Source organism: Oculina patagonica, chromosome 1 (assembly GCF_052425735.1).
Source record: "Oculina patagonica isolate OP01 chromosome 1, crgOcupat, whole genome shotgun sequence".
NCBI lineage: Eukaryota > Metazoa > Cnidaria > Anthozoa > Scleractinia > Oculinidae > Oculina > Oculina patagonica.
In genome coordinates this window covers 5,545,799-5,565,996 of record NC_135758.1, presented here as the reverse complement: position 1 = coordinate 5,565,996, position 20,198 = coordinate 5,545,799, and the positions used below count along the sequence as shown (strand labels likewise).

The 20,198-nt window shown below is 38.6% G+C and overlaps 2 protein-coding genes across 2 annotated transcripts; one reads left to right on the top strand and one right to left on the bottom strand.

Moving 5' to 3' along the window:
* Positions 1-31: 31 nt before the first annotated feature.
* Positions 32-10,000, top strand: LOC144652990 (protein prenyltransferase alpha subunit repeat-containing protein 1-like). Its single transcript, XM_078512892.1, has 8 exons — positions 32-122; positions 1,825-2,009; positions 6,497-6,569; positions 6,988-7,092; positions 7,627-7,801; positions 8,111-8,220; positions 8,895-8,993; positions 9,171-10,000. The coding sequence occupies exons 1-8, from the start codon at positions 37-39 to the stop codon at positions 9,619-9,621; spliced, it is 1,284 nt and encodes a 427-aa protein (XP_078369018.1). The 5' UTR covers positions 32-36; the 3' UTR covers positions 9,622-10,000.
* Positions 10,001-10,772: 772 nt separating this feature from the next.
* Positions 10,773-19,909, bottom strand: LOC144652941 (uncharacterized). The gene is made up of 8 exons (XM_078512836.1): positions 19,792-19,909; positions 18,858-18,980; positions 18,040-18,156; positions 16,909-17,034; positions 16,119-16,235; positions 15,410-15,532; positions 14,818-14,926; positions 10,773-13,077 (listed from the first exon to the last, which is right to left on the bottom strand). The coding sequence occupies exons 1-8, from the start codon at positions 19,898-19,900 to the stop codon at positions 12,318-12,320; spliced, it is 1,584 nt and encodes a 527-aa protein (XP_078368962.1). The 5' UTR covers positions 19,901-19,909; the 3' UTR covers positions 10,773-12,317.
* Positions 19,910-20,198: the final 289 nt, after the last annotated feature.

Genomic DNA, 20,198 nt, shown 5'->3' with positions numbered 1-20,198 from the left:
GCTAAAGCCTGGTTACCAATTGAAGAAACAACAAAGATGGCGGCCACTTGTTGCTCTGTGGCGCAACCCGGAGAAAGTTATTTCTGCTCTTTAAATCAGGCGTTTATCTGCGACCCTAAGATGTAAGTTAATTTATTTATTTTTTAGCTCCCTCTTCTTCCTTTGACAACAAGAATTAGGCGCTTAAATGTGCGATGTGGCTATTTAACAAGTGATGATAAATGCATGCATGCACGTATTAAAATTTCATTGATCTCAAGAACGAAGATAAACATTTTGTTAACACGTAGCAACTCTTCTTTCCGTCTTTTTTGGGCTTTTAAACGTTATTTTCTGTACATTTCCTCATTCAAAGGCATCTAAGGAAAAATCGAAGTGAAAGTCTGCGTGCTGCAAGCACAAAAAAATTATTTTATAAGCTTAAATTTGAGGAACATTAATTTTTGGCGTCTTATAGTTAAAATAATTTAACATTCCATTACAAGTTGGCCTATAATTTTAACTAAATCGTTAGCAAAACGACCTTTTATTGAATAGTTTCTTGTGTAATGTTATACCTGCCATTTTTTTCTGGGTCAAAGGCGTGAGATTTTTATCCTGAGAGTGCGAAGATTTCCGAAGACGATACGACAATGTCCGAAGTTTTCCGAAGACGTCCGAAGTATTCCGAAGACGGTCCGAACATATCCCGATCACAGTGCGTGGACGTGTTTTGCTAAACACGACCTCGTTCCCTCAAAACTCTGTGATTTCGGGGAAAGTATCGCCATTTACTCATTTTACATGGAGTTTTCGTTTCTCACATTGGTTTGAGTTTACATTTTTTTGGAAAAAGTGTCGTTTGTGGTTGTAATAACTCACATTTTTCGGCCAGGCGTGAGGTTTTGGTTCGTAAGCGTGAGTTGGCGTGAGATCGAAGTTGTCAACTCGCAGGCGTGAGACTCACGCCCAAGGCGTGAGAGTTGGCAGGTATATAATGTATCAGTCAATTCCAAGGGAGACCATGGCCCCCCGGGCAAACCCCCGTGCATTTGACTTTTTTCAAAATGTCTGATCAAATTCCCCACTATGTGGGCCAGTTGCATTGTCAAATGCCCCGGTCAGGGCCGAAATGTCATTGTGAGTTGGGTTTTCTCGTTACCACTTGGTCTAAATGGACACTCATGCCCTATTAACCAACCAATATTAATAGTAAATTTGGTTCTGGAGCTTAGCTTGGTTTCTGTAGCATTACATGTAAGTGACTAGGATTTTTTCTACTCCCCCTTGACGGGATGCTAGTCCATCGCAGGGTTACCCCGCAGCATTAAATCTGCCAGTACCCATTTATAGAGGGTGGCCCAAAGGATTTTTGTGTGATGCGTGATGGCCTCAAATTGAGCAGCGTGACGCGTGATGGAGCCAAAATAAGCTGTGTGATGCAGGACTGGGCATCACAGCATGATTTGTGATTTTCTATTTTACAAGGGCATGGCGAATAAACTGTGGTCGCCGCTACGTCATTTTCTGGCATTTTCGTGACGTTTGATGTCTTTGATCTTGAAGTTTGTGAACTATTGATTGATTTCTTTTTGTGATGCGTGTTTTATACATGTATTACTAAAAACTCAATGTGGCGCATGATTGGTATCCCCCTCCCCCTTTAACCACCTACTTACTGAAGTGTCAGTTGCCCAATTACACAATGCAATTACCCCAGCCAGGGTTTGAACCTAGACTGCTTGATCTGGCAGGAGTCAAAAACACAAACCACTAGGCCACCATGCCTCCTACAACAAAAATGATTTCATTATTAATATTTTCATTTCTTTTCCTTTTTTCCAGTGAAGAATTTGATATAATACCTTGTATTCACTGCCAAGAGGAGCAGAATAATGAACAAGAAGTTCCTTTTATTATTGTGGACCATAAGCTTGGTATCAAGTCATGGTGTATAAAGCCACTGTTCTTGTTCGCTTACGAGAAGCTTATGAGGAGTCACAAGGAAGAGAAAGATTGTAATTTGTCAGGTACAATTTATGTGGTATTCTTTTAAAGGATGCTTAAGTGGCCCATTACAGGGATGAAGCTAAGAGCTGGCTATACTTGCTTATTTTATTGACTGAAAAAGAGCTTATCATTATACAGTAAAACCCTGATATAACGATCTTTGATATAACGATATTCCTGATATAACGATGAATATCTCGATAAAATTATAATGATCTTCGATATAATGATATTTCCGATATAATGATGAGAATTTAGCGGACTGAGGGTCAAACCTTCCCAGATATAAGGATATTGTCAGTAAACAGTCACAATTTAAGCAAAATATTGAATTTAATCCAAAAACATAACAGTAATCGAGTAATTTCTAACGTTTCTGACAACAGCTTTATACAATGACATAAGAAAATGATACTGTATTCTTAAAGCCTCTTTATCCAGTAAAAAAGTATATGTTAGGTTTACCCCGATATAACGATATTTTCAGTTATTTTACAGCCATATCGTTATATCAGGAGTTGACTGGGTCGAGGCATGCGGAGGCTGTAGACGTGTTTCAAACTGCTCCGCGTAACTTCGTCAATTAATGATGTTTTTAGGCCTTAAACTCTTATGAATCCCAAGCGAACTAGAGAAAGCAGTAATTCGAGCGCGTCTGGTGCATCGCCCGTGGAAAAACGAGCAAGAGAGTTTAACTCGGGTACCTCGCCCGAGCGATCTACTGAGGTCTTCGAAATGTCGGCGGACGCCTTGGAGACGAAATTAGATCTTATCTTAAAAAGATTAGAGATCATGGACAATAAACTTGAGGAGATAAACACTAAGGTGTCCAACCTGGAGACCAAATTCAACTCATTAGAAGGCAGAGTGGAAAAATTAGAAGATGCTCATTCGACCACGAGGACGGCCGTACAAGAGTTACAAAATGGCCTCCAGGAATTCAATACGCAAGTCAACGAAGCGACAGCGGCCCGAGAAAAGGCGAGCGAGTTCTGTGAGAACAGGTACAAAGAATTGGAAAACAAACTGTTGTATGCTGAAGTGTATCAAAGGCGAGAAAATTTGCGTTTCTACGGCATTAGCGAGGAAGAAGAAGGCGGAGACTGTCGCATGGTGCTTAATTCTTTCCTGGAACAGCAATGTGGTGTCCAAACAATGGGTATCGAATTTCAAAGGGTCCACAGGATCGGAAAGCCTCATGATGATGGAAGCCCTAGAGCAATAATCGCTCGGTTTCTTAGATATAGCGACAGAGAAGCAGTTTTCTCAAAAGGAAAGTCGTTGAAAGATTCCGGGTATAGGATCGCTGCAGACCTGCCAAAAGAAATAGTTAACCGAAGGAAGCTCCAGTCGAAGAAGCTGGTCGATGCAAGAAAAGCGGGTAAGATCGCGTATTTCAGCCGCGCTGAACCTGATAAATTGTATATCGATGGACACTTAAACCCACTTTAATTATTGACGTTTACTTTTTTGTTTGGATTGTTTGATGCCTATATTTAGGCACAGCTTGAACTTATATTGAACGCGAATTTGTAACTAGATAAGCTTGCCTCAGTCGTAAATGGCCTTGCTTTCTCCTTATTATGATTTAATAGACGAAGTTATGGGGAACAAATAACCGTTGTAATCATCATTTCCCCTCTCCGCTTAGTTTTCGTATTTAGTTTTTGTTTATTTTTATGTTGTTTTTTGTTTCAATCAATTTCCTCGAGTCGTTCTACGGTGGCACAACAGTGTTTCTGGTCACCTTTTATGTTCTGTCGTTTTCGTTATTCGTTAGTGTCTTGTAGGGTGTTAATTGCAAATGCAATAAGGGAGAGTGTTAATTTTTTTCCGCAAACAAACGCCTGCTTTACGCAATATTTTTCTTCACAACTTTTGTATGGAAATGAATTCAGGTAACGCTTTTTGTTATTCCATTGACAGCTGCATTGGTGGCCTTTTACAAATTCTAAAAGTTGTGGTAAAATCATGACAGCAAGCAACTTTGCATTTAAACTATTATCCTTAAATGCTCGTGGGATTCGTTCTTTTGAAAAACGGAAAGCAGTATTTGGATGGGTAATGAGACAACAAGTCGACATTTGCTTTATTCAGGAAACCTATAGTACTAAGGAAGTTGAAAATGTTTGGAAAAAGCAGTGGAAGGGTGAGATGTATTTCTCGCATGGTTCTGTACATAGCAGAGGCGTGCTTGTTTTAATTAAAAATAATTTGGAATTCCAAATCAAGTCCATGCGGCAGGACAAAGAGGGTCGTTTTATTTTTCTCGAGGCGCTGTACACTTTGATTATGATCAACTTTCTAGGAAAAAGGATAATTTCGAGGCAATTATAAAGTCTATTAAAAAAACATTAGGCATGTGGAAATGGAGGGGACTCACACTTATAGGAAAGATACAAATCGTTAAATCTTTTGCTATTCCGAAATTTATGTCGAAAGCGTCGCTTATTCATGTGTCTAAAGATCTCATACAGGCAGTCAATAAAGAACTTTACAGCTTTATTTGGAAAGGAAAGGATAAGGTTAAACGGTTAGCTTTGATTAATTGCATTGAAAATGGAGGGCTTAAGATGCTGGATATAGAATCTATGGTTCTAGCGCAAAGAATAATGTGCGTGAAGAAGTATATTGAGGACTATGTTAGTCCCTGGAAGATCTTCTTAAACCACTATTTGAAAAAACTAGGCGGAAAGTTCATTTTGCAGTGTCATTTTGATTGCCAAAAATTGCCCATATTTTTACCCGAGTTTTACAAAGATTGTCTTGCTGCGTGGTCAACTCTTTCAAGTAAAGAAGTGGTTTCGTACGGGGATGTTATGAACCAATACTTGTGGAATAATAAAAACATTCTATGTGAAGGTAAATCTTTATATCATGCCTTTTTCCGCATAAACTGTGGGATAAGCAAAATCGGAGATTTAGTCTCTAAAGACAATACGTTTCTGGAAAGTGATAAAGTTCTCAGGTCAAAACTATCACCTAGTCAATTTTTCCTTTTAATGGGAGTAGTCAGTGCCATTCCAAAGGAATGGCGCTCCATTATCAAGGGTGAGAGTATATACCGTGAACCATACTCCTGCCCTGCAAATTCTTTTGAAGTGCCAATAAAGGGGGAAATGTTGGATATTTCTAACATTCCCTCCAAAATAGTTTATGAAGAGTTTCTTTCTCGTAAAGTAATTCCTCCTACTGCCCAAAAGAAATTTAAAAATGACTATCCAAATCTCTCCGTCGATTGGAAGAAAATCTATTCTCTAGCGTTTAGTGTTACTTTGGATACAAAGTTAAGAGCTTTTCAGTACAAATTACTAAACCATATTGTGTATACAAATGACAGACTTTATAAATTTAAGATTGTAGACTCGCCATTATGTGCTTTCTGTTACTCTGAAGATGAATCCCTCGAGCATTTATTGTTTCTTTGTAAAGCAAGCGAGGTATTCTGGAAAGAGGTATTGTCGTGGTTGGCCATCCATAAGAATGAAGTTTTAAATTTTTCTCTCACCGATGTTTTGTTTGGTAAGTTTGATATCGATACAGACTCTATGGTAGTTAACCATATTCTTCTTCTTGGAAAATATTTTATTTATAGGTGTAAGCTTGATAAGATTAAACCCTCTTTACCAGTTTTTAAGGCTAAATTAAGAGCTACTCTTAAATTAGAATTTTACATTGCCAGGAAAAAAGGTACACTTGCTCAACATTACAGAAAATGGAATATCTTTATTCCTGTATTAAGTTAGACTATTTCCTTTTTCCACTCTACCTTTTAAAAAACTCCACCGAAAATATTTTAGGTCACTCTATTTTTTCGAAACCTGCTTTTTGACCTTTTGTTTAGAAAGCTGGTGTTTGCTTTGCATGTCTCTTTTTTCTTCTGCTCTCCATAGCATAATATACCTTGTTTATTTTTTAACGTGCTTTGTTTGTAGTAAGTAATGTTAAGCTTGTAATAATTTATTGTTGTAGTGTAAGTAAGTATTGTATTAGTGTAAGTAAGTAGCGTTAGGACTGTAAGTAATGTTTAAATTGTAAGTAGTGTTTCTTTTTTCTTTGTAATTTTGTTCTGTATGTTTGTATGGCAAGAAATTAAAAATATTAAAAAAAAAAAAAAAAAAAAAAAAAAAAAGTAAAAAAGTATATGTTAGGTTTACCCCGATATAACGATATTTTCAGTTATTTTACAGCCATATCGTTATATCAGGAGTTTCGATATGATGATTCCTCGATATAACAATGTAATTACTGCTCCCTTGGCATATCGTTACATTGGGGTTCCACTGTATATGGCTGAAATTTTACTAGAAAACAAAAAATTGGGATATTTTTGATGGTACAGAGGCCAGAAAAGTCAGCTGAGCTTTGTAATGTGCCTGCTTAGTTTTTCTTGGCTACATCCCTGCCATTAATTATAGCGAGCTCAAATTACTCCGGGAAAATCATGTGCCATACAGACAATGTTATCATTCAAGTAATTGTATGGTAACCTTTTTTGAAATCCTAGTTACAGCGACTGTTCAACTCAGTAGAGCTGTTCTGTTAGTGAATGCTGAGTGTTATACAGCATGGAATAGAAGGTTAGTTGGTTTAAACAATACTTAAATATTATTGTGCCATCATTAAGCCTGAGAGTGCTTGCTTCCCACCAAATGAATGTGGTCTGGGTTCGATTCCTGGACTTGGCGTCATATGTGGGTTGAGTTTGTTGTTGGTTCTCGACCTTGCTTCAAGGGTTTTTCTCTGTGTTTTGCAGTTTTCCTCCCTCCTCAAAAACCAACACTGTTCAATTCCAATTCGATTGAGAATCGGAGGGCCTCAGGTTTGTCAGTCGCAAGTCATAGACTGTTACATGCAACTCTTGTTAAACACAGTTGATTTCTTTATTTTTTATTTATTCTAAAACAGGTCCTTAGTTTCCATCTTACATACATCCATGTTTGTTACTACTGGTCGTGTCTACTTGTTTGTTTACTTTTCCATTTATTTTGTAACCAGGAAGGAAATGATCTCAACAGGAACTCTGAGTGCAGAATATGACATGAGGTTTTCAGCTCTTGTTCTTTCAAAGCATCCTAGAAGCGCTGAGACATTTGCTCACAGGTAATATTAATGTTGTTGTTTTCTGCGGAATCAGTTCAGCATGTTACAATTTTTGGGGCAAGTCTAATGTTCTGTTAACAAAAGAAACCATTTTATGTTTGAGTTTCCTAGTTAAGGTCCAGAAATTTTTCCAAGCCTCTCAAAAGTGTGCAAAAATAACATACTGGTACCTTAAGGTTACAATTGTAAGCAGCTACTGATTTAAGGAATTTTTTTCTGAGCAAGATTTAGCGACTATTTAATTTTAATTAGCGATTTTCCGAAAATTTTTAACAAAATATTGATATTTTATAAAACCAGTTTTTAATAAACGTATAGCTAAGATGAAAATAAACGTTTAGTAAAAGAACAAACTCACTTGAAATTGAATGATTATTTACAACAAAGTTATACCAGCAGTACTAAATTTAGCGATTTTCCCCCAACTCACTAAAATCGCTAAAATTAAAAGCCGATAGTTACAGTTAACACAGTCCCTATCTGAAGAAATTTATTGAACTCCAGCGAACTTTCCCTTGTTTCATTTAATTATAGGAGGTGGACAATAATTCAACTTGAGAAACAAAAAGGACAGAGTGAATTCATCCAGTGTTGTTTGAGACATGAACTTGGCGTCTCCCTCCGTGCTGCTGAGTCATATGCTGATAACTACACTGCATGGAGTCACAGGGCGTGGCTGGTGGAAAGATTCATACATGATAAGAAAAAGGTAAAATGTGATAGCCCCCTTTTACTGTGTTTACTCAGAGTATAACCCATTTAAAAACAAGTACCGGTAATCTAATATCTAATTAAATAATCTAATAATAATCATAATAATCATAATCATCATAATAATCATAATCATAATAATCTAATTAATATCTAATTATTCTATCTAATTGAAATAGATATAATTTTTACTTGGTTTCCCACTCGTTGTTCTCATTTTAGGCATGGTAGTGAAACAATTGAGCTTCACTGTTGGTGCTTTGCACATAATTTTATCTTATATTTGTTTTCCACTTTGTTTTTGAAGAAACTTTTTTGTGAACTTCAAGTCATGAGACTGTGGGCAGAGAGGCATATCTCAGATAACTGTGGCTTCCACTATAGACAGGTTCTTTTGACACATCTCAAGAGGCTATGGTAAGCTACAATGTAACGGTAATGGCTGCAGTTAAAAGCACTATCCCTTACTTGGTGCCTTTTCTTGTTGTCATCACTGTTAAATTATAGGCAGGCAATATGTGCAGAGAGCTATGTAGCTGAACTGCTTTGCACACATTGCAGGCCTATCATACTAGTATTATAGACATGCAATGTGTGCAGAGAACTATGCAGCTGAAGTGATTTGCACACATTGCAGGCCTATCATACTAGTATTATAGGCATGCAATGTGTGCAAAGACCTATGTACCTGTAGTGCTTTGCACACATAGTGGGCCTATGATACTGTGTAATAACTTTTGCTTGGCAATATATTGTTCTAAGAAGAAATTTATTTAATTCCAATAGAATCCCAATTCTCTGACCTCCACAGGAACATAAATTAGTTTGAGAAATCAAGGAGTTCAGGAAATCAGGTATAAAGTTGCAGTGCTCGATTGAGAGAGAAAGGACATTTGGTTTGAGAAATCAGGATTCCATTGTAGAAAATAGATGGGTTAAGTTCTTACAAAGTTGTTTGTCTTGCAATTACCATTTTAGGCAGTAAAAATATTTTGTTGGTAATTACTTTGTTACTGGTACTACCGTACATAAAAATTTTTATAAATAAAAGCATTTCTAAAATTCTTGTTTTGTTTGTTTTTTGTCTTCAGTTCTAAAAGTGAACTTGTACATTTGCTGCTGTCTGAGCTGGATTTCACAAGTGATCTTATTGTAACCTATCCAGGGCATGAAGTTGTTTGGTGTCACAGGTATTAGAGGGGGTCGACTGCTTGAACACTGTATAACTATTTTCACTCTTGATGGATTTAACTATTTATTGCAGCTATATCTGATGAAAAATAAAATTTGTCCAGTTCTGCCTTTCGGCATTTGCATGTTAAATGGCGCATTCTGCAAGATATTTTAAAACTGATTTTTGTTTTCAGGAGGTTTGTTTATCACTTCTGGAATCAGTGGTTTGCAGATGTCCCCTCTGAGAAGATGTTCAGAGAAATATCAAGTTCCACATTCGCTGACAACAAAAGTACTTCAGAAAATGTGAACAGAACGTCAAGGAGATCTTCCCCCTCTATCATTCCATCTCTGTTTGAACTTGCAAGTGGTTCTTTCAAGCTTTTAAGAGAATTGAACTCAGGCTTGAAATCAAGAACATCTGTTACAGAGGAATTTGAAGATGGCACATTGTCACCTCTGTCCACTCCCTCTGAAGTTAGATTTTGCAATAATGTTATTGCTGATTGTACAGGTTCCGAGGGGGAGGTACAGGAGAGATGTGCGTCAAATTACAAGCAGTGGATTATGCTAAGAAGTACACCTTCACAGCTTGACTGCAATCAAGGGAAACCAACTACAGTGACAACATCTACAGGTAGCTGATTCAAGTTGCAGTTAATGAATAGGAAACTAAATACTTTAGTTTAGAGACAAATTAAATTATTATAAAAACTCATATTAGAGAGTTGAAGCATACTTGAATGTTGTGGCTTAAATAATTCTGGTTTTAAAACATGACATGCCATGACTTGTGACCCGGAATCCTGGGTCCATTATCCCGATCCAGAGGCTGTGATCCGAGATCCCATATACCTGGTTACGACCCTGATTATATAACTTAGGATATAACGTAGGAATTTTGACCTTGAAATATTGCAAACAGACAAACAAACAAAAACAGGACAATTATTTATAATGGTTAGGATGCTACTTTAGTACAGTCCTAAACGATTAGTGAGATTTGAACAGGCTTCTTTTTTTTTTAGAAAAAAATGAATGATGAATACTATGAAATGGTTTACAACTTCCCTAAGTCTATAGTACTGAGTAAATGATGAGTCTTTATAATTATTTGAAGCAGATGTCAGAGTAGCTTATAAACAAGGCTGCTTACATATACTATTTTCTAAGACAGACGTCTTGAACGATGTTTTGCGGAGAATGTAATCATATAATAGTTTATTTTGTAATTTAAAAGGAAACCATATTACGAATACAGATGTAACTAATACATATTTGATGGAATCTGGCGGACTCTGGTGGATTCTTTGTAACCAAGTTTTGTAGCACGATGATTTGTTTGCCAATTAATTAATTAATTTATCAGCTGAATTCAACACAATGAGGTGTATAAACAATTTGTTAATAATCACAGAAATTTTCTCATGGTAGCGAGAAGGAAATTTGTGCCGAATTACGATATGATATTCATAATTGGAATATGTTAGTAAGATGTATATGACATCCATTTTGATGTGTTATCAAAATTAAAATCCATAGAAATTAGAACGTATTGGAGTCTTAATTTGAAACTGAATCTAAAACTTAAGGGGGGGATCCTTCTTAACTACAAATCTAGAGCAGTTGCTAAGGAATTGCTAAAGATGGTTTTTGGTTGCAAGCCATTTTGGAGCGTTAAGGTACTTCATATATACCTTTCACTATGCTTAGAATTCATTCAGTATTTGGCAATACTTAATGGCTTCGTAGTGCATTTGGAACTTTCGGGTTTATCATGGAAAACAAATATTACGTGGCAAAAACGGTTTTTAATGCAAGTAAATACATGTACTTTTATTCTGTATCACAGAAATGTTTAACCCTCCGGCCCAGGCCTTCTGGATTTTCTTAGGAGGACGAGGATGCAGCTTTACAAATTATAATTTTTAACTTACTCTCTTAAAGCTTGATTTTAATTTTGTCTTACAGTAATATGATAGAAAAGATTTTACGTTTTGAGTTATCTCTGAATCCTGAAGCGATCTCTTACGCTGACAGTACGTTTAATAAAAATATGAATGCTTATCTTGATTGCAAATGTCTACAAGCCGAAGCAGAATATAGTCGAGAACTCGGGACATGTTCAAAAGTCATCGGTCGAGAAACACGAAGCTTTATATATAGATATGATGTATTTATTGTTACTGGAGAAAAATTCATTATTGAACTGTGAGCTGTGCTACTCTTATAAGACGGTTAATTTTGATATTTTAAAATTCAGCCTAAAACAATAGACATCACAACGAGGCTCCGGGGTATAAGCCCCACAAACTCTATAGTTTAGTCCCCGGAGCCTCGTCCTGAGGTCTATTGTTTTAGGCTGAATTTTAATATATCGAAATTGGGCTATTTACTTGACCAATTCAACACTTGAAATGTAAGAATTCTCATCAGAAAGGTGTGGCTTATGTATGATTAAGCCTTTCTCTTCCCTTATCCACATGGGAATTGTGCAGCCCCAGTTGTTCAAAAGGTAGACAACGCTATCCACCGAATAAGTCACTATCCGATGGATTCACGGTGGATGGCGCAGTATTTTTTGTGAACACCTCTCCAATGGATAGCGATTCGTAGCGTTATCCAACCTTTGAACAAATAGGCCCTGCTCAACAACTTTTACTTTAATAGTCACACGCTAAAATCTCATCCACAGACGTTTAAGTTAGAACCGCCTTGTACAACATAACAGAAAGTACTACTCGAAAGGACTGCGCAATGTTCAAAGTAACGCGATTCAAGCTTAGCGCTTTCCACAAGTTGTTCGAGATCTCCCAAAAAGTTGCCCGTAATTTCTCAAAAAGTTGCTCAAAAGTTGCTCCAAAAATCCATAAAAGTTGCTTTTGATAATAAAAGTTGCTCGAAAGTTGCTCCAAAAAATCCAAAACGCTGCTTCTCTAAATATATACTAATTTCCCTTTGAGGGAAAGATTTCTCAGCAGTTTTATGCAATTTTACAGCAAAAGAAGTACACTCGGACAATCTTCGGAGATCTTCGGTCTGGAAATTGCTCCAAATGCAACAAGTTGCTCGAGAGGAAAAAAGTTGCTCGAAGGGGAAAAAGTTGCTCGAAACATGAAAAGTTGCCAAAAAGTTGCCGAGCAACTTGTGGAAAGCCCTATTCAAGCTTTGTATTTAGGAAGATAAGCGTTAAGTCTTTTTCTAGGCTCAGCTGGACTTTTATGAGCCGCAAGACTCGTTAACATGGAAAATAAAGTAGCTAAATAAAGCGTCTTTTTACAAAATAAAACAACTTATCAACAAACGAGCCTAACATAAAATATTGCCTAAATAACTATAGCTTATACTGCTTTTATAACAAGATGAAGTGAAAACTTCTTGGCTTCGTAATACCCCAATGGATGGCGCTGTTTTTTAGTTCCATTTTCTTTTCCTGCTTTGTCCTTGTTTTTGCTTCTTGTCGGTTTTGTTTGCGTTCCTTTCTTGATTTTCGACTTGGAATCTGTTTCCTTCTCCTTCGGCTCGTGTACGACACCTTTAATCCACAGACGAAAAACGCCTTTGCGATAGAGTGGAGTTTTAATGAATAGAAACGAAACACCCTTGCGCTCTTCCACTTTAAACAAGCTTGTGTTCCCGTGAACAATGACGTAATTGAATGTCCCGTTAAATTCTGAGAGCACTGGCACTAGCGTTAGGATTGGCTTAGCTGACGTAATGTTGGCGGGAATTTGGATAGTGAATTTCTCCATTCGATGACGCGTGGATCGCCGTTTCCGCTGGCTTCCCGAAGGAGTAAAGGAGTATTGGAATCCGTTGTTCTGTTGTGCTGTTTGCCAGTTTTGTTGGCCGTAATTCTGTTGATTGTACGACTGTCCGCCAAGTCCTTGTTGTTGTTGTTGATTGTATCCTTGGTTTCCTCCATAAGGAAACTGCTGTCCATACCCGCCACTGCTCGCTGGCACAATACGGTACGGCGGGGAAGACTGGGACTGGCTTCCTGTTTGGTTTCTTTCCACCAGCGGCACTCCTTTGTCGCCGTCGTTCCCTTTGGACAGCGCACATTCGTAACAAGCCTCTCCGTAAGGCGACAAACAATGTCTAGAAACAGAGGAGAAGAAATAAGTAGAGAAGTTAGTTCTTAACCCAGGCATTAAATCCACAGTTAAATACCAGCACTATTGACACTGGGGATATCCCAAAGATTCGAAATTTCACAAAAAGGTGCTCCTAAATATATGCCAATTTTCCATAAAAGTAACTTTTCGTGCCATTTAACTGCAACCAAAAAATATTTAAATGGCATTTTAAGGCCAAAATTTGTTGGATTACAAGGACTCCTTTCACAGAGAACGTTCGTGGAGATATGGAAGCCGTCATGTTTCCTGATGAGTTTTTAATGCAGAATGATCCGAAAGTTGAAACATCTTTTGAACTTCCCAGGAAATCTTCGGAATAGCTAAAAAATGCTCGGAAACGTTCGCATGGCCTTCGAACAACACTCGGACAAGCTTCGGCAATCTTCGGCCTATAAAATGGCAAAAAGTTGCTCGAAATTGCAAAAAGGTGTTCGAAAGGAAAAGAGTTGCTCGAAATATGAAAAGTTGCCCAAACATTTCCAAACATCTTGGGACAGCCCTGATTGAGACGTCAGCTTAGGATCAACTATATTATGCCCGGAAAATTAGACATTATGGTTTTTTGGCGTCTCCAACGGAAACGGGCTGTTATGCTCGAAATTAGGCTTCGCGGGAAGAATTCTGACATATCTTGGTTACTCCCCTCTCCCTCCCTGTCAGTTCAGCGTTCGGCTATGCTAATCCTAACCCTAAACCATAACCCTGCCATGGATTGGGACAATAGTTGTCTTCTGATTGGTGGAGCTCGTTTAGAAATTTCCGTGAAAGTGACAACCAATCAGAGGCACTACACAAGCGACGTCATCAGTGTGGGAAACTTCGAAAGAAATCTTAGGCCCCGTCCACACTGACCCGGGTAAATTTGAAAACGCCGCGTAAAATGTTTTCCGTCCACACTGACCCGGGTAAATTTGAAAACGCCGCGTAAAATGTTTTCCGTCCACATTAACCCGGGTAAATTTGAAAACGATACGCTTCATTAGTAAGTAAAAGTAAAAGTAAAGTCTTTATTTAACGAGGGTAGCACTAAAATAACATAAAAATACTAATAAACCAGTGGCCCTCTAAAATTATTTACAATAAAATATAAAAATACACTATTTCACGCTCCAAGTCCAAACGCTCATTGGTGAGCGTTTTTGAAAAGCTCCGTTTTCGGTGACCGAAAACGCCGTTTCAGTGTGGACAGTTGGCCTAACCGGAGAAAAAAAGATGCGTTTTCAAATTTACCCGGGTCAGTGTGGACGGGGCCTCAACCTGCCACATCCTTACAGGGCTCAAAATAATGTTCGGACAGTTGCCGTTCCTGTTGTTCGGCCAAACAGATTTTAGCTCGGTCACGTGTCGTTTCTGACTGGTCAAAATATTAAAAATAGCACTTTTAAACTACCACTCGTTTCTGCTGTTCGTTAGATAGTCTGTTTGTGTGGCATAAACACCCCCGCTATTTATTCACTGTTTTGGCTGCAATTTTTATGAATAGATCGCTTTTTAATGCTCTTGTGGTCATCATCAGTTATCATTTTTAAAGCCATGTACGTGACCGGTCAAAATGACCGGCAAACTGAAACTTTGTCTGGACAAATTGTCATCTTGGCCGCACATTGTCCATTAACCGGCCGTTATTTTGAGCCCTGTCCTTACGACAGACGCGCGCGCGTTTAAATGGCACATAGAGTGGTCGAACATTCGGTCTACTCACCCTCCCCCTATTGGGTGATAATTGGTTGGACACCGGCAGCTGAATCCGCCCTGTTTGTTATCACATCCAAAGCTGCAAGGACTCAGTCCCAGGGCACACTCGTTCATGTCTGAAAACACAAAATTCCATTATAGATGTACATCTTTTGTTATCGAGTAACTACTCGTGTAAACAATGATCTTATTCAATACTTTCTTAACCTGAAGATCAAACTTTTCATTTAGCTGCAATAAAAACCTGTTACGTTGTGGTTACTTCAACCAAGGCCACCCAAGTTAATCTCTCCAAATCGACCAATAGCGTTTGAGTGTTTAAACGATAAAAATGATTACAATTTATTGCTTCCGTAGTGCACAGCTTTCTTAGATTGATTAGTAGACATCTTTCTGACAAAGTTCATAGAATTAGCGCACTGTCAATAATATGTTGAAAATCGATTGTTTTTAAAACAACCGAGATTGTTTTTCGTTAATTTGCACAGAATTTTCTCGGTAGCCGGTCCTTGGTTGGAGTGAAAGCACTGCAAACTGTTTGTGAGTTTTCAAAAAGTGTTAATTTTGTGCTTATATTTAATGGTTTGGAATTAAATTACCTTGACATGACCGGCCATCCGGGTTAAGTACGTATCCACGGTGACAGCTACAGTAGTATGATCCTAAGGTGTTTCTGCACTGAGCCTGTCCACAAGTCAGACCGCTGCGACATTCGTTTATATCTACACAAAGATACAGACAGTAAAGGGTAAGACCACTAAGCGAAAACGAGCCCGCAGTGTTAGTCATACTGACACGCGCGCCGTATAGGTTTCATGTGCATGCGCGCGACTTTTCTGCGTAACGGATTTTGACCCCTGCGACCGGCTGACAGATAATAGACCATATTTGTATTCTCGGGATTGGACTGGGACTAGCTTGCAATATGGAGGCTCATGCGGGGGAATATCATTAAAAAGAGCTTTAAATCATTTGCATTTGAAAAGATTACCCGCATTAGCCCCCTTTGCAAGCTAGTTCCAGTCCAATACCGAGAATACGAATAAGGTCTCTTTTCTGTACATTAACAGACGTGACTTTTCCTGGCTTTACGTCAGTGCGTAAAAAGAAAGGAAAAGAAAGAAAAGAAAAAAAAAGAAAAAAAAAAAGAAAAAATGGGTGCGGCGGATTTCTTCCCTTCACAAAAAACAACACTCCAAATTCCAATTCGACCTTGGATGCACGTACATGTCTTATCGAGCTCCTGAGCTCTTCTGTGTAACGAAGGTAAATAAATTCCAAAATATTGCAAAAATTAAAATTACCTACCAACACACTGATTGTAATAAAAATCCTGAGTAAATCCGCGGGGGCATCCACACCGATATCCACCCAGCAGGTTCTGGCATCCGTATTGGCACACACTTCCTGGACATTGATTGTTGCCTGTAATTGTAAAAACATGGAACAAGTGACTTCAAGACAAATTGGAGAGGTTATGTCATTTAAAAACTGACCAGGAAGAGCCTCTTTCAGAATCAGAAACATTAAGCAGCTCCTAGTTTTTCAAAACAAATAGTGTAGAACAAACATAACTGTATATTTGTTGTCCTGTTTAATTTGTGACGTTTAATTGTTTGAAATAATGCCTAAATTCCAAATTTTATAGGTCACGTCATAAAATCCAAAATTGCGACGCGCGGGAAATTTAAAAGCGATATTTAATCTGTTCCACTTTTTGTTGCTATTACCGGTAGGTGTTTTTTCTCCCTTCTCCCTTAAATTTCGGAATTTAGGCATCATTTCAAACAATTCAACGTCAAATTGTCGTAAGAGTGGTTAAAAGTTACCGACTACACCGTAAATCACTGCAGCAATGTTCTCAGGCATTCTAACAAAATATGCTCCATTTGTAAACTAAATGGTGGAAAAATCGCTAAAGGAGTTTTTAACTGCGGTGTTCCAAAAAAAAGGTGAAGGTCTCATAGGGCCATATGCATGTGGGAGCCTGGGAACAGTGTCAGGACACAAAGTGCGAACATGCCTCTAGAAGTTCTTTCCTGTCGTTTTGTTGACAGCGTTCGCCTGGTGAAGGGTTCAGAACGTTAAAGTTACTAACCTACGCATTTCTTGGTTGTTTCGTCGTACTTGTATCCTTGGTTACACACACATCTGTATGACCCTGCCAAGTTCTCACACGTTCCAAATCCACAGATATTGTTATCCGTCATGCATTCATCTTTATCTAAGCAAAATGCCACAAAGAAAACTTTTAGCCTGGTGTTCACTAGTGACGCAAACACAACGCAAACACTATCCATACGCGCTTGTGTGTTTCAGGCTGTTTTTCACTAACGACGGAGAAGGAGTCGGTGTCGTAATCAGAAGCGCAGAACGTCAAAATCTAGTGAAAATCAAACCGACGTAGTCGTGAGCAGAGTTTCCGATTCAGCTAATGACTCCATCACGGCTATGATCAAGTGATAACTAGATTGACGGAGTCGCTAGCAAAAAAGGATGTATTTGGGGCGCATGAAAACTAGTATTGAAACAGAACGTTTCCATTTTCTTCCGCTTCTGCTTGTGACTCCAACAATCTTGTTTTCACTGCATCATAAGCGACGGAGTCAAAGACGGAATAGGAAGAAAATGGAAACGTTCTGATTCTTTTGACTCCGTTTTCGTTGAGCTTACGACTCCGATTTCGTTGGGTCGTAACCGCTCTTACAATTTGGACCATGACTCCGACTACAACTCTGTCGCTAGTGAAACCAGCCTTGAGTGTTTGTACGGGCTCTTGTGCTTGCGCATATGCCAAGCTTGAGTTCCGTAGTGCATAACAGGGTCAGCAAGGTCAGTGCTCACCGGCTGGCAAGGAAGGAAAAGGAAAAAATTGGGATCAATTTAGGTTTCTGGGAAACTGCTCACCTACCCCTCCCTAAACCTAACATTTTGCCCAAAGCGATAAGTAAGGGTTAATGTTAGGTTTGGGGAGGGGTAGGTGAGCAGTTTCCCAGAAACCTAAATTGATCCAAAAATTGCTTAAAAAAGGTATGCGGTGCTTTCCTTTAATCTTTCTTGTTTTTCGCTTTCTAGTGGTTTACTTTTCAAATTCGGTTATTTAATGTATTTATTTGTTGGGAGAGGACATTTGAAAATGTACCAAAATCTATAACGCACGTGCAAAGTGGTTGGAAGGGTGTTGTGAACCCCACGTGATACACAGGTGATTTGGCAACACGTGACTTACCTACACACGTGATTCCATTTTTCATGTAGCCATCAGGACATCCACACTGGAAACTGCCAATAGTGTTTATACAGCTATGCTGACAGTTATGTCGCCCAGTGGTACATTCGTCCTGATCTAAAAAAGAAAAGGAATTTCAGAAAGATTAATTTAAAAGTTGACTTCTGTTTGAAACTGGTGTCGGGCTGATGTTCGAAAAATCAGCTGGTTACGTTTGCCAAAACGGTAGTGAGAAAAGTCATATTTTTAAACTTCTCAAAAATGTTCTTATTATAAGATTTCCGACGATTGCCGAGGAAGATCCGATGTCAGAATAAATTAAGCAAAGTGAAACGTGTTAAGGAGGTGGCAAATAGGAACACATTGTGGTGGACTCATGGCGTTTTCTTGGGCGAGCAAACGGAGAAACATTTGTTGCGGACACAAAATCTTTCTGATAGAAATCAGAAACACTTTTTTGCGTCCCTGACACAAATTTTTGTGTCCGCAACAAATGTTTCGCGCGGGGGCTAACAGGGAATCTTTTTTAGATGAAGTGTTCAACATGACAGGAGCATGGGACAAAGAAAAATTCTGAGTCCCCGACGGGAATCAAACCCATGGCCTCCCAGATACCGGTTGGGTGTTCTAACCAACTGAGCTACGAGAGACTGGTTGTGAGCTGGGCCATTTACTAGGTTGATAAGGGAAACTTTTGTGTCCGCAACAATGTGTCCTCGTTCGCCACCACCTTTACGGAATGCGGTCATGTCGTATCTTGTCTAAGATATGGTCACATGAAGAGCATCTACATGAAGCATGTTAATCATATTACTTACCAGTGCAAGTTTTCTTGTCGGCTCGCAGCACATATCCAACAGGACAGGTACACTTGTAAGAACCATCTGTATTAGCGCAAGTGAACTGGCAGATACTAGAATCTATAGCGCACTCATCGATATCTGCGAATTAAAACACAACAAAATCAAATAAGATAGCTTAGACTATGTTATTTCAGGAGGATATTCAGTTATATATAGCCCCTTAAACAGACTTTCTTTATGGCTCGTCACACAATCATTCCTCCCAAAGGAAAGATTGCGTGACAACTCCAAAAATACGTATGCGTAGAAGGTTATGTAATCTACACATTGCTCTTAAAATTAAATAAAAACTTTAAAGAGCAGATAAAAACAAAGGATAGACACGACAGAATCCAAGTGACGATAATGCCGCAGAATTTTAGAAAAGAAAATCTAAGGATCCAAACAGGCAGTTCAAGTAGCAAAGTTGTCTCATAGGGACGGACCATTATTTTTCTGGTGAGGGGTATGGAAAATATTGAAAAATTGTTTGCAGGGCCTAAAAAGAAAAAACATTGCTTGCAAACACGACATGCAAAAAAAAGTTTGCATTTCGAAAAAAATGTTTGCAGAGGTGCATAAATTAAAAATTAGAAGCAAAGGAACATTTTTTTATACCCCACCAACGGGAAAATAATGGTCCGTTCCCTAAAGTAACAACAGTTTTGTTGGACATTTCATCGTAAATTTAATAATAATTTCATTTTATAGATTTTGGGCTCGTACGAATCACAAAAATTGAAGGGAAATCACCTTCCCCACCCCTCCTCACAATTTCTTGCTTTTAATTTGACCGACATTTTCACATAACTGCAAGTTAAGCCGCGAGTAGGATTGACTTTTCTCTGGTTCCAAGTGCTTACATCAAGCACATTAGGTTAGTAGTGTGCTTGGTTAAACTATTTCTTACCTAAGCAGCGTTTCCCATCCATGGTGAGTTTGTAGCCCGCGTTACACATACAGCGGTATCCCCCCTTAACATTGATACACTTGCCATTTCTGCAAAGTCCAGGAATCATTTCACATATATCTGTTGAAAAACAGCATTGTAAATTGCGCGTTTTTACATCTTTCACCTCATTAAAGTTTATGAAAAGACCTACGCGCATTGCATTCCTTGAGGTAGTACGCGACCAAAAAAGGTTAAGTTTGCAAAAACGCCCAGTGGCCCATCAGGCCGGAGCTTATCCCGGTTTCCGTAGAATGTGTTAACAAGCATTCCTCTCCCCCCTCCCCCCTGGGTGGGATGCTTGTCAATCGCACTGTCACCCCAGCATTAAATTCGCCGGTACATTAATACACCAGCGCGGATGGAGG

Excerpts from the sequence above, each read along its gene's own strand:
- LOC144652990 (XM_078512892.1), top strand. The coding sequence starts at position 37 with ATGGCGGCCACTTGTTGCTCTGTGGCGCAACCCGGAGAAAGTTATTTC. Across the intron at positions 6,570-6,987 it reads TATACAGCATGGAATAGAAG|GAAGGAAATGATCTCAACAG; the intron begins GTTAGTTGGTTT and ends TTTTGTAACCAG. Across the intron at positions 8,221-8,894 it reads ACACATCTCAAGAGGCTATG|TTCTAAAAGTGAACTTGTAC; the intron begins GTAAGCTACAAT and ends TTTTGTCTTCAG.
- LOC144652941 (XM_078512836.1), bottom strand. The coding sequence starts at position 19,900 with ATGATTCCTGGACTTTGCAGAAATGGCAAGTGTATCAATGTTAAGGGG. Across the intron at positions 18,157-18,857 it reads CGACAAGAAAACTTGCACTG|ATCAGGACGAATGTACCACT; the intron begins GTAAGTAATATG and ends TTTCTTTTTTAG. Across the intron at positions 13,078-14,817 it reads TATCACCCAATAGGGGGAGG|ACATTGTTTGTCGCCTTACG; the intron begins GTGAGTAGACCG and ends CTCTGTTTCTAG.